The 13,728-nt window shown below is 42.1% G+C and overlaps 1 protein-coding gene across 4 annotated transcripts in view; it reads right to left on the bottom strand.

The window, feature by feature from the left end:
* Positions 1 to 13,728, bottom strand: part of AP1S2 (adaptor related protein complex 1 subunit sigma 2) — a 56,692-nt gene that overhangs the window by 20,276 nt on the left and 22,688 nt on the right. For 2 of the 4 annotated variants that reach the window (XM_014573471.4, XM_014573472.4), the window contains exon 4: positions 3,310 to 3,403. The exons of the other annotated variants lie outside the window; for them this stretch is intronic. In XM_014573471.4, the coding sequence (XP_014428957.3) occupies positions 3,359 to 3,403 (45 nt within the window). In that variant the 3' untranslated portion in view covers positions 3,310 to 3,358. The remainder of the gene's footprint in view (positions 1 to 3,309; positions 3,404 to 13,728) is intronic. 4 annotated transcript variants of the gene reach the window in all.

Below are 13,728 nucleotides of genomic sequence, written 5' to 3'. Positions count from 1 at the left end.
TTTTCTCAGTGCCAGATGGTGCTGCAGCAAATGAGGCAGGCAACTTAAAGCCTGATGCCTCAGAGCAGGGTTTTAAACTACCCACTTTGATTCTGGTGCTGATGTTGCCCAATAAGCCTAGTGCATCGAAGGTGCTCAGGCATGATGCCGCCATGTGTCTCAGCACCGAATGTGTTGGTGAAAGTCATTTCGATGCCAAAGCCTTCTGAGATGGAGAAGAAGCTCGCTTTTTCATGGGCTTTTTGTCCCTTTGCGTTTGTGGCTTTTCAAGCTGCTTGCCTGGATCAGAGGCTGGTCTTAATGATTTCTAAAGGAGAATGAGTTTGAGTCACAAGTCTGTCTCATCAAGCTCTAGATTTTGCCTGCATTGTACAAAGTTATTCTTGAGACACGTGCCTCACTGAGGCATCAGACACATTTTACGTGTCCATCAGACACCAGTATGGGGTCTCTGCATGAGGAACAGTGCTTAAAGCCTGGGGAGCTGGGAGCGGTGGTAGAAGGAAAAAAACTGGGGGAGGAGGGAGGCTCACGAATATGCGATGCTTGTAAACTAGAAGGAAGCTACTGCAGATGCGTGCATGCGCAGCCACAAGGACACGGCTCTGAAAATTCATATTGAGGGCTCAGAAGTGCTGCACTGATCTGATGTGGAGCACCCACGAAGACGATGACTCACTTCTTATAGTTTTATTTCAAACAAACAAAGCAACTCCATTGTCACATCAATATTTTAAGTCATGCAAAACTTCTAGATCAGTAGATCTGTGTCACTGTAGCCTGAAACTGCTACTAGGAATCCCCATCTATCCCAGCAGGGTAATTGCACAACCCCCAGTCCTAGATGAATGTCCTTCAGATATAAATTTAGTATGTCTTCTATATCATTTTAAATAACTACCCTCCTATGATTTGAAGGCTATTTAAAGGCCACAACAGAAGTTGTTTTAACATGATATAGTGTCAATAGTTCTAATAAAGGCTCCATTCCCCATGGCAATTAATTGCATGAAAAAAGTGCTACAGAGAGTCCCTGCTGTAAGTCACCCCGGTATACATCCGTTCCATACTGAAGTCATTGATATTTGTAGGAACTGATGCATTATAAGTCCTCCATTCCCCACTATAAGTAATGTGAAACACTTCCTCCAGTTTGCTTAAATGGAAGTCAACTGCGGGAAAAAATTCCTTGCTTTGAGTTGTTTCGCTATAAGTTCAAGTTTTTTGGAACGTATCTTGGACTTACAGCGAGGACCTGCTGTATCAAGGTTTCACATGGAGCTCCATCCAACTAAGTTTCAAAATATTCCCAGCAAACAAATGCATTATGATGAATATTTATGCTCCATGTTTCCCTTAAACAAACCTATCAAAATTACTTTATTGAATGAATTCAAATTTCTATTTTTATGTGCCCTAAGTCCCTTCTTCTTGCACACTTTACAACGATCTCCCTCATACTTCCAAAAAGTGGAAAAATTCCTTTCCAACAAATACATTTCCAGTGAAAGTAAATAATAATGTTAAATCTATATAAGTAACAATTTAATCCATGAGCTCTGCAAGATTTTTACAGTTTAAATTAAACAGTGCCATGTAGAATGAAATAATGAAGTGCAAACCAGGCCATTTGAGAAAAAAAAAAACCTATAGCAGAACACTTTAATGCCAGCACAGGAGTCATCACATGAATAAAAAAAAATTTATTTAGAAGACATCATATAAAGAAAAAATTATATATCATATTAGGGATGTTCGATATTGGGTAACTAAATAGTCATAACTGCATGAAATCTTAGTGCTCCTGGCCTCACTCCCAGGGAGCCCCCTGCTACTCCAAGCTGCCCCCTCTATCAGCAAGGGGAGACAGTTTAAAAGTCACAAGGGGAGCCATTTTAAAAACCAGTCTTGGATCACCCCCATGGACAAGGGCTTCTGCAGCAAAACAACCTATGCCCTCAGCGGGCCCAGGCTCCCCGTGGACAAAGGCTGCTCTACGGGATGTGGAGCAGCTTCTGTCCATGGGACGCTTGGGCCCACGATGGCCTGGGCAGCTTTGCAGCAGCCTTCCCTGTTCCTCTCCCTCCCCCCCCCAAACACCTCTGAACCGTGGAGCCAGTGTTGGGGGGAAATCAGCTTTTAAGCTGGTTCCCTCCAGCACCATCTCCTGCTCCCCTCCCCTTGCTATCTCTGATAAGCAGCAGCGAGGGGGAAGGGCATGTGGCACCATGGAGCCAGTGCTGGAGGGCAGGGAATCTGCTTTTAAACTGATTCCCTCCAGCACCGGCTCCTGCTCCCCTCCACTTGCTGTCTCTAATACAGAAGCGAGGGGGAAGGGGGGGGGGGGAGAGAAATGCATGTAGTCAACAAATGAACCGATACTATCAGTTAATCATATAGTGAGTACAGATTAACATTCCTAATATACATGAACCAAAATTATAACTAATCATAAAAATAAATCTGAGCATCTCAACTCATTCTTTCCAAAATTGTATTTTCTTAAAGATGAAATTTATTATTTGCAAAGAGTGTAAATTTACATTTATCTGGTCTAATGAATTAAGTCTTAATCTTTACACATGTGAAACTACACTTGAAATAAAGCATATCTACTGTTGCATTAGTACACAATAAACGTTGATTTAACTAGATTTGTGTCACAGAACTGACTTACAGAGTAAGACTGACTAACAGATTTTCAAAGTCGCTCATTTTTCGATTGTGTGGGTTTTTGAAGACAATCTTACCTTTTCTTTATAACACTGTCACAATATATTCCTCTCTTAGGAGCCTGTACAAAAATATTTTGCTATGCACTATATATGCAAATGTTTCTGTTCTGTCATGCAGCATCGGATATTAGATATAGTCAATTGCAATAGCGCCCATTCTATACAGGGCTCTATATCATTTGCCTACCAGAGGAAACAGTGCATTTTCCAGTAAACATATGCTTAAGTTGGTTGCTTGTAAGTAAACGAAGTCAAACATCTGTTTAGTAATTAGTTTTGGTATACCACTTCTCTCAACTCCATTAACCCACTTACTTGCCAACACCAAAATAAAGCTCATAAAAAAAGAAATCACACTTCAAACTGATGCTGTTAGTATAAAGGGAAAATAAAACAGAACACCCAAAGCACTGTCCAAATACCATCATGCAAATGTTGCAGAAGGTTAAGCCCATCACCCATAATTCCTGTGTATACCCTTTACTAATCAGGCAAGGACTTCATTACACGTGCAATAGTCTCTGCATAGCACCCATTTAATCCATGCCACCAAAATGGTAAATCTGGTAGTTACCAATTTAGATGGGGAGCTCAAAAGGGATAAAGCCTTAGACTGTTCTTAATCATAAGATATCCTCAGACAAACCTCCCCAGTCTTCATTCTGGCTCTACAAACACAAAATCAAGCAGTAGTGAAAATTTCATAGTTACCACTTTAATAAACTATTCATAGAGGAGTTTTTCTAGATACAATTAGGAAAATATAGAACAAAGGTCTTTTGAGGATCTCAATAGGTTACATTGGGAGAAAAAGCGCGCTATAGTTTAATTTTGATAATTTTTAAACAGAAGCAAAAAGTTTAACACTAGTGGAATTTTAAACCTTAAAAAAAAGAACTTACTGAAAGTTGTTTATAAATCTACATTTATAATTAACCATCACCCAGGTACCAAAATGAGCTTTAAATTGTAACATCAATCGTTCACTACTTATACCTGTAAGAGTTATAAAATATGAGTAGGAAGCTACAGCAATATGTTGTATATATTTAATCCTTGTGGTTTCATTTCACAAAGTAATTTTTACTATTAATATTGCTCTATAATTAAAGCAAAATCAATGTTTTATTCCTGTATAAAGCAAAAGTTACATTGTAGACTAATTTATTAGATACAATATTCTGTTTTAGTTTAGAGCAAATATTTTAAAACAAAATTCACTCAACCATATTTTTACAAAACGTCTCCTACGATTACCCTTATCAGTAATATAGTTATGTATGGTAATAACTCAAAGAAATTATTTCAGGTAGCATTACAATCTACAAAATATTAAAAACAATAGATGAATGTCAACAGATTAAAATGTATACATGTATTTAGATTACATGTATTTAGATTACAGATTAAAAGTATTCCCTCTCTATTCTTTGGCAGAACATCTAAAAAGCCTCTGCATTTAATTTTAATGAACCTTAAAAGCCAGCACTGGAATTTATCTTTTGTTTGTTACAATTTCTTCTTTTGTATAGAGACAGCCAGAAAGAATAGAAACTATTGCTAAAAGGGCAACAATATGCTTGGTACTATGCAAGACAGAGAAATACAATCCCTAACATAAGGAACTTAAGTACAGGACAGAACACAATGCGAGGACAGATGCAGAGTTAATAGCATTTTTCCTAGAGTTTTGAAGCCTCAAGAAACATCTTTAGGAGTAATGAGAAGGAAGAGAAGGTGGCATACTAAATGGCAGGTTGTTCCACAAAACTGGAAAGCCTCTATACATATGAAACATTAAATATTACTCTTCAGCATTGTGTGGATTCAAGGAAAGTATAAAATATGCTGAAATGCAGATTATTAAAAAAAAATCACTAAACAAGAAGCACACGAATTGAGAGATAAGAGTTAGTAGTAACTATTATAAAGCAGAGAGTGTTCTCCAATTGTTCAGTGATTTTACTGTGCATATTGATTACCACCCTGGTGGCTAAAAATCTTCAAAACAAGCAGTATACACACAACGATAATGCAAGCTCTCACATACTGCTTTAAAACAGCATGCCTCAAGCCTGTTCCGGAATAAAGCATCTCTAGGGATGAAATGGTAATTTAGATTGCAGATATACTGATTCCTTGGCATGTCTACAAAGATTGTTTATAATAATTTCATGATGATAGTTTTGTAATGTTACTAGTATTCCCAGTTCTTAGTATTAATGAATTTGGAAAGTCTCTAAATAGGAAAAACTATCATTAAGATTTCTTGTAGTACTTTCAACAGATAGCAGCATAAGAAAACTAAATCGAGTACTAATGAGGAAGAAATTTTCCAAACTCCACATATGACCCAAAGAATTAATTTTAAAATCTATGAACCTCTCGAGGAACCAACTCTTTTTATATTATGAAAAATGTTATTTACATTAAGTCAAGTCCCCTATCCAATTCCATGCAAACAGAACTGAAGAGGTGAGCTGTTCCACCACTGAATAAATTTTTTGGGAGGCATAACTGGAAATTTTAAAGTGTAAAGAACTGCCTGAAAACTTGTAGCAGCACACATTCAGTGACACTTGTCTGCAATCACATTTGCTAGAATGGAGGAGCGAAGGATTACTTTTTAAAAACATTTTGGCCTACCAATCTACGGAAATTAGGAACAGTTCTATTTCATAATACTTACAGAAAAAATGAGTTTGTCTGGACAATCATCAAGATATTGCAGTTATGGTTTAAAAAAAAATAATAATCACGTTCAGGGGGAGGAATAAAATAAGGAATTTTTTCTACAACCTCTACAATGCCCAAATGCCATAGTTCCTTTTCAGTTTTATGTGTTACTTTTACATATTGCTCTTCTAAAACATTTTATTTTTAGAGAAATTCTCATACAGGTTGAAACTCAACTGGGATTCTCTGGTCCAGCAACATCCATGGTCCGGCATGGATGTTGCAGGACCAGAGAGTCCTAGTGGAGGGCCAGCAGTGAGGATCGCTGAAAGGCCAGCAGGGTAGTGGGCTACCTGCAGGGAGATGATGATGGGGCCACCCAGCACATGGAAGCGAGACTGCCCAGCAGAGCTGAAGCCCCAGAACATGGCTGCCCAGGGAGCCCTGGTGTGTGCAGCTACCTGGAGACCCAGCTCCTGGCTACCTGGCAGCACAGCAATGGCTTCCCAGTGGGTCAGCAGGGCAAGTAGGTGGTGGCAAAAATGACTTTCCCTGGGTTGGTCCCTCATCCAGGACCAGTCAGGTCCTGAGTGTGCCAGACCAGAAACAGGTCCAATCTGCTTTTCATCTATCCTAATTCCCATTCCTCCAAAGATGGAAGAAATAGTTTGCTGATGACTCATGAAGAGAGCACATTTAGTAGCATTAAAAGGCTGATTTTACTTTTAAATAACTTTTAAAATAAAGACTCCATATTAAACTAGCAATGCCTGGGCTCATCGGTTAATCCCATTGACTACACACACTCCTCTCCCCTTGCTGCCTCTGTATCACAGCTTTTAAGATTACTCCCCATAGCCTCTGGATCCTACGGAGCCACCTGCTCCAATCACCCATGCGCTGATAGAAAGGCAGCATCGCAGAGGGTGAGGGAGGCAGGCGTCAGTCAACTGCCCACACATATCAGCTCCCATGTAGCCACTTGCCCTCCCGCGCAGAGGAACCAGCGTCGGGGGAGAGAGAGGAGAGGGAAGTGGCAGGAGCCCATCCTTGCTTGCCAGATCTTGGAGCTGCCTACCCTCCCTCTTGCTGCCTCCCACAGAGGCAGTGGGGAAGTTGAGGGAGGGCAGACAGGAGCTTGTGCTCTGGAAGAGTCAACTTAAAAGATGGCTTGACCATAAGCACCAGCTCTGTAGAGCCCCCCACCTTCCACTGCTGCAGCAGCACAGGGGGCAAGGGCAGCTACAGTAGAGCAGCCTCTGTCCGTGGCAGATCCAGACTCACCACAAATAGAGATTGCTCTGTGAGATGGTGGTGTAAGCTCTGTCCACGATGAGCTCGGGCCCCCCAGAGACAGGGACTGCTGCCGAAGGTGGCAGGGAACTCCCTGGGAGTGGGACTGGGAGCGCATTGGCTGCCAGCCCACTCCCCAGAACTACTGAATAATCATGTAACTTATGTTTTGATAGGGTTACACAATTATTCATTTAATCGATATTTTATTTTAGATACCTGATCTAAAATACTAACCAAAAGGATGATGGTTCCACTATTCCTATAATTTATGAATATGCATAGTCTTGTATTTATTCATATCAAAGCCAGCTCTACTTTTATTATATGTTTAAGACATTTTAACAGTAGCCTCAAAAACAGTTAATGGTAAGTATATTAGTAAATTTACAGACTGCTCTGAGCTTGAGCAGATTGATATGTTGTTTGCATTCCTCTGGGACCCACTGTCTCTGGATAACTTGGTGGTCTAAGTGAGCTCCCCATCCTACTAGCGAAGCATCCGTGGTGATTATTAGCGGCACTTGTAATTGTGGGACAGGAAACCCCTTGCAAACACTGTCATGAGCGGTCCACCAAATGAGCGAGCTCTTTATCTCGGAGGGCATGGCACACTGTTTATTAATATGATGGACATGTGCTCTGTATACTATGAGTAATGAGGCCTGAAGTGGTCTCTCATGGAGATGGGAATATGGTACCACAAATGTGGTTGCAGACATGTGTCCAAGAAGTTGGAGACCATGTCAAGCTGTTATGCATGGCCTGGTGTGTGCCAGAGATATAAGCTCTACAATTGCTGAGAACTCTGTTCTGGTAGCAAGACTATTGGTGTCTTGCAATCAAGATGTGCTCCAATAAATTCTAGACTCTGAGCAGGAACGAGTGAGCACTTTCACAGGTTCATCTTGAGGCCTACGCTGTCGAATAGGGCTCTAATGGTCTTGACTGCCTGTTTTGTGTCACATATCGTGGGTTCTTTTATTAGACAGTCATCCAGATACGGGAATATGTGTAGGTGAGTTTTCCATGGCAAGGACCTTTGTGAAAACCTTTTGGGGCTGTTGAAAGTCTGAATGGTAGTATTCTGTATTGGAAATGCAGGTCGCCTATGGTGAATCTCAGGAAGTGTCTGTATGGTAGACATATTGATATATGAAAATAGGCGTCCCGGAGGTTGAGGATAGGCAGCCAAGCTCCCTTTTCCAAGGCAGGAATGATGGTGGTAAGGATTTTCCAAGGTCTAAAATAGGCCTCCATCCACCCATCTTCTTGGTAGTGAGGAAGTAATGGGAGTAAAACCTTTTGCCCTTGTGCTCTGGAGGTACTCTTTCTATAACACCAACTGGAGGAGGCGTTCTGCTTCTTGCACGAGCAGATGTTCAGGAGGGGGTACCTGAAGGGGGATAAGCAAGAGGGGTAGGAATGGGTGGGGGGATAACTAAAAATGGGATGCAGTAACCAGTTTTGATGATTCCCAGCACCCACCTGTCTGGAATGATGTGTCATGCTGGCTAGAATGCAGCAGATTTAAATTGCTGCCATAGAAAAACGGAAGCTGTCATACCCTTGACCAGTATTTCAAAATGCTTGTCATGAAGTGGATTGTTGCTGGGTCGTTGCCTGGTCAGGCGCCTGTCTGCACCTACTTTGACATGGTTGGTACCTATTGTATTGCCTGGGTTGCTGGTTGAACAGTGTCAGTGTGTATCTTTGTGTAAACGACCTTCCCTGCTTTCTTTTCTTGACAGGTATGTGAATGCCCAGCCTCGAGAATGGCATGGGAGGCATGGAGTATATTTGTCAACTTATGCTGAGTCTCTGGCATGGCTGAAAAAGATCTCTAATGTGTCTGCAATTCTCTTTAAAAGTCCTTGAGATAATTTTAAATCATCCTCCAATGTTGAAGGCAGGGGCATGATTGTGTTGACCAGAGATAATGATGATAGAAGCAAGCATGGGGGCAAATCAAGTTTCTGGTCATTGCTCATTATATCCATGTCATCTTCATCCCCACACAAACTGGAATGAGTGGGTGACTGAGCCATGGGAGCCTGATATCTGGATGCTGTAGATGGCTGCTGCAGTTGTTCTGACTGCTGTGGTCTGTAAGCTGCCCATGGGTCCCAATAGGGCCAGCTGGGAGGGATGGGTGGTGGAAGCCATTGTGGTGGTTGCCACTGCTGCCAAGTGGGCTTGGTTGAGGGGTGTCTTAGGGTATGTCCCTGGATGGGCTCATCATCGTCATCACTGGATAATGGTAGTGCTGAGGTAGCTGGAGTAAATGAGAGGCTTAATCAAGATGCATTCAGGAAACCATGAGCTCTGTGGCAGTAATAAAAGCATGCAGTACCGGCAGAGAAGGGAGCAGTATGGTTACCAATACAACTTGCAGCATCGGTACCAAGCCGATATCTGGCTTAAGACTGTACCAACTGTTTGGTGTGCATTGTCGGTGCCGAGTATTTGGATGGTGCCAATGTTACCATTGGTAGCGGCATGGTGGCGCTTGGTGCTGAAGCCAAGTGTTGCCTGGTCAGTGCCGTGGCTGGTGCCAATGGTGCCTTGGCTGGCCCCGATGAGGTTTTCTGTTTGGCCTCTGTCAGTGCCTGGAGCGAGCCAGCCTTCTTCTTCTTAGGGTCTCTGTACTGGTTTTTCCAGTGTCTTCAGTGCTGCCAGTGCAGGAGCAGCCTTTTTCTTAAGGGGCAATCAGGCCCTGAGAAGAGTGAGACCTCTTTTGGGGCACCTGAGCCCTGTCATGATCTTCTGGACTCAAACTTGTGGAAGCCACTCTTCCTGATGCCGTGCCAGGGGATGGTTGCCTGGGCAGTGTGGCACACTCCAGGTCCAACACGGGACAAGCTGTTTTTTCCTAGGAGCATCATTTTTAACTGGATCTCCCTGGCTTTTCTCATCCTAGATGTTAACTTCTTACAGTGGGAGCACTGAGTAGCGAAGTGATCCTCTCATAGGCAGCAGACACACTGTGAATGCCCATCTTATTGGAATGGACAACTGCAGGCTATATACACCCTCTTAAACCCAGGTGAGCCAGGGATGTCCCAGTAGGAGAAATATTTCTAGTGGTTGCTGGAAAATGGCACCACAAAACTACACTATTTAGGCCAACTGTACTAAGAAAAAAAAACGTTTAAACTACACGTCAACAAGAACAGTAACTAACATTTAACTACTAAGAAAAAACTGCTATTAACAGCTATCTAATTCTAAGAGATGAGGGCAATTGCTAAGCTGCGACCAAAGCCGGCAGCAGTGGAGAAGGAACTGAAGGGACAGTTGGCTGCGAATGTGGAATAGCTGTTTCAAATATTGCACACTGGTAGGTCTGCTTGCACAGCTGACAGTAAGCACTGCTATCAAAAAATCTCTGATAAGAGGCTCAGCAGCGCTCTGGCATGTAAGGTAGAGCACCCACAAAGACACACCTCAAAGAAAAGTATCAGTTGTTTTAACAAATATCTTCTTGGTCCAGAAAGCCAGAGATTAAAAGATATAAACATTTACTTTTGATGAAATGATGGAAATAACTAATTGGATAGGGAAGAAAATAATAATTTATGTTTAACTTAAAAGCCTGGAAACATGAACATTTAAATTATTACCTTAATTTGGGTTAACACTGTTACATTTTGCTTTTGAGTTCAGTATTTTAACAAGTTTCCTAACTCTCAATTAAATAGCTCCACAAAAGCTATTTCATTTCACATTTAGATCCTTCTACCCAGAGGATCCCCAAGTGCCTCGCAAAAAACATACGTTACTTATCCCCTCATCTTAGCACTGAGATGCAGCCACATCTTATAACAACAGAAGCAAGAAAGCAAGTGAAACTTCAGAGGAAATTGAAATAGGGTTAATGTTGTTTCCCAAACTGTACCCAAGTATTTTATTTACATATAGACTTCTCTACAGGCTTTATTGCAGTATTTTAGGGCCTCAAACATTAATGACTATATCTTTTCAAAATGTATTATCACATAGAGATGAAATGTCTTACTCAAGATCACAGGAAATATATGGCACAGCCACATCAGAACCCAAATCTCATGCTCCAAACATATACCAAACCAATTATATAGGCACAAGATCATCTTTCCTGTATGTGGTCAGGACCTCTTCATCTGGCTAACACCTCTTCAAAAGGATAATGTCCGATTACTATGCAGTCCCACTAGTCTGTGCTTATCTCATGTGATCGGAACTGGCATTCCACTTTATCAATAGGTCTGACTGCTGCCAGCATATGCCAAATGCTGTGGGTTCCTGCAAGTCTGTGTTCATGGCTACTCAAATTCTTCCTTGTACTGGCAGCTCTTGGCTAGTCTCTGGACAAACTGCAGCATAATACGCAAGGTATTTGTAATGCTTGCCACAGCAGTCTAAAGCTGAGTGGAGTCCATGCCTGCAATGCTATGACGTCTGGATGGATAACATAGGAAAAAGGAGCAAAAAGATTGTTTGCTATCTCTTTCAAGTAGGAAGGGAGGAGATAAGTGCATTATGGGAAGCTGGTATGTACACAACCACCCGCTGCAATGTTGTTGTCCCATTAGATACTGGAAGCCTAACCCAGAATGCAAATGGACAACAAATTGTAAGATGGATACCCATAGTGTATTGCTGTTCAAGTTGAAAGTAGCTACTAGTGATGTAAAATCCTGTTTAAAATGTTAACTGGATAAACTATGTTTATCCCATCAACAACACTTCGCCCCCTCCGGAGGCCCCACAGCACAGTGTCCAACCCACCTGGGTGTGCCAGTCTCCCTCGCCTGCAGCAGAGCTGGGCCAGGCCCAGCACACCATGGGAGGGAAGCTGCTCTGGCCAGACTAGGCGCTAGTTAACCATTTGCATCCCTAGTAGCCATGCTACTGAAGATGCACTCTGTCAACCTCATGTGCCCAATGAGGATATGCACCTTCGACTTTGTAAATTCGGAAGCTAAAAAGTTGACCTTAATAAATTCAACTTAAATTTGTAGTGTAGACATACCCTTATATTTCCCACCTCATTGTAAAGACTTCACCTCCAAAATGAAGAGCTTCACTCCCCTTCACTCTCCTGGGATGTAGGGATACTGGTTCAGCATTAGGATGCAAACAAGCAGTGAAGAATTATAGAATAGCTGAGTAACCAATAAGAATTCATATGGTTACTCAACTATTCTATTATCCACTATGTAACATCACTACCCAGTATTAGATTTAGGGGAAGGCTGTTGTCTACTTGATCAACACCACTGCTTCCTACATTTCCCTGTGATTCTGCGGTCTCCCAACAAATATATATAAATTTCCATTGTTGCCCAACCCTCAGATACTTAACTGAATGCATCCCACTGACACACACAATATTGCTTTTCCACAAGTGCTCCCACACAATAGCTTAATTTACAAATGCAAATCAAGAGAAATTCTTGCATGAAATTAGACAGAATACTAGAACTAGAAGTGACCTCGAGAGGTCATCAAGTCCAGTTCCCTACCCTCATGGCATGACCAAGCACCATCTAGATCAGGGTTACTCAACACACGGCCCATGGCCCATTTATTTGTGGCCCACAATGCAGTTTGGGTTTACACAAGGCTCAACACGTGGCCCGTGGGTGGGATCCTTTGAACGTGGCCTCCATTGGGAACACGCTCCACAACAACAAGGTGTCTCCCAGATGGGGTGAGCACTGAAAGATGCAAATGGACAGGATGGCTGGAATAGACGGGTACAGGGCATCAGCATTTCTAGTCCCCAGGGAGGTGGTGCCACGAGCGCTGGGGCACTGTGTGAAAAAAGCTATTTGCATATATTTGCATGCATATGCACCCACACTTAAGTTGCAACCCGTGGCATATTCCAAAATTGAGTAGCCCTTATCTAGATTATCCCTGAGACACAACATATCTGTAGGCTTCTGAAGGACTAACATCTAAAGGTATCACAATAAGATGTGTCCCATATTGACATCAGTGGAAGTTATGTATGATGAACACATTTCACAATACAGTAAAACTCCAATAGTCCGGCATCCAATATTCCGGCACTCCTGATAGTCCGGCATCAAAATGGCAAGAGCCTAGTGAGTGAGCTTTGGCAAAAAATGAGTCACAAGGTAACAGCAGCAGCAGCTGAACTGAGCAAAAAGGGTAAAAAAGGCTTAAACTAAAACATTACAGTATACTGTATACAGTATGTACAATAAAAAGGGTTAGGAACACTTTATATACAGTATATAATGTATACAGTATATAGATAAAACCAGCTTATAGTACCTCCTGATAGTCCAGCATATCTGATAATCCGGCACCACCTAGGTCCCATAGGTTCCGGATTATCGGAAGTCTACTGTACTACTATCATGATATGCAAGCTTGCATGAATTAGTCAAAACTCTGCTTTTCTCATTAATTCTCTTACTTTTGTGAAAATGAACAATTAGATTTACACTGTGATGGTTCATTTAAATCATTGATCTGGGGTGGGGCTAAGGACGAGGGGTTCAGCAGAAGGATGCTAACTAGCATGTATTTCACTAATTGAATAGTCAATGCATTTTTGCATCGACTATTCGATTAGTTGATAGAGCGGCACTGCCCCTTTGAAATGTCGCTATGGATTCCCCAGCTGATCCCTGGCTCCATGAGGTGCTGCTGCTTTGAAACACTGTGGCAGCATTTCAAAGGAGCAGCGGCGCACAGCTGATCCCAGGCTTAGCACTGAACGGAGCCTGGGGGTCAGCTGGGGAATCCAGCTGACCCCAGGCTCTGTGTGGTACTGCCCCTTTGTGGTGGTAGCCTCCTCTTTCTCCCCCTTGCTGCCTCTATCTAATAGAGGCAGAAAGGGGGTGGGAGAAGCAACTAAAACTTCTCATATAGATAAGACAAGTTTATATCTATGAGAAGTTAAAAATATTTCTAAATGTAAGATCAAATTCTGCATAAACTGAATGTGAAGTCACCACGTTTACATGGAAAGCGCTCCATTCACCAGTGGCTGAGTTTTTCAACC

The sequence above is a fragment of the Pelodiscus sinensis genome, chromosome 1 (assembly GCF_052426305.1).
Source record: "Pelodiscus sinensis isolate ZL-2025 chromosome 1, ASM5242630v1, whole genome shotgun sequence".
In the NCBI taxonomy this organism is placed as follows: Eukaryota; Metazoa; Chordata; order Testudines; family Trionychidae; genus Pelodiscus; species Pelodiscus sinensis.
The sequence above is the reverse complement of the archived record's forward strand: the minus strand, read 5'-3'. Positions and strand labels throughout refer to the sequence as shown.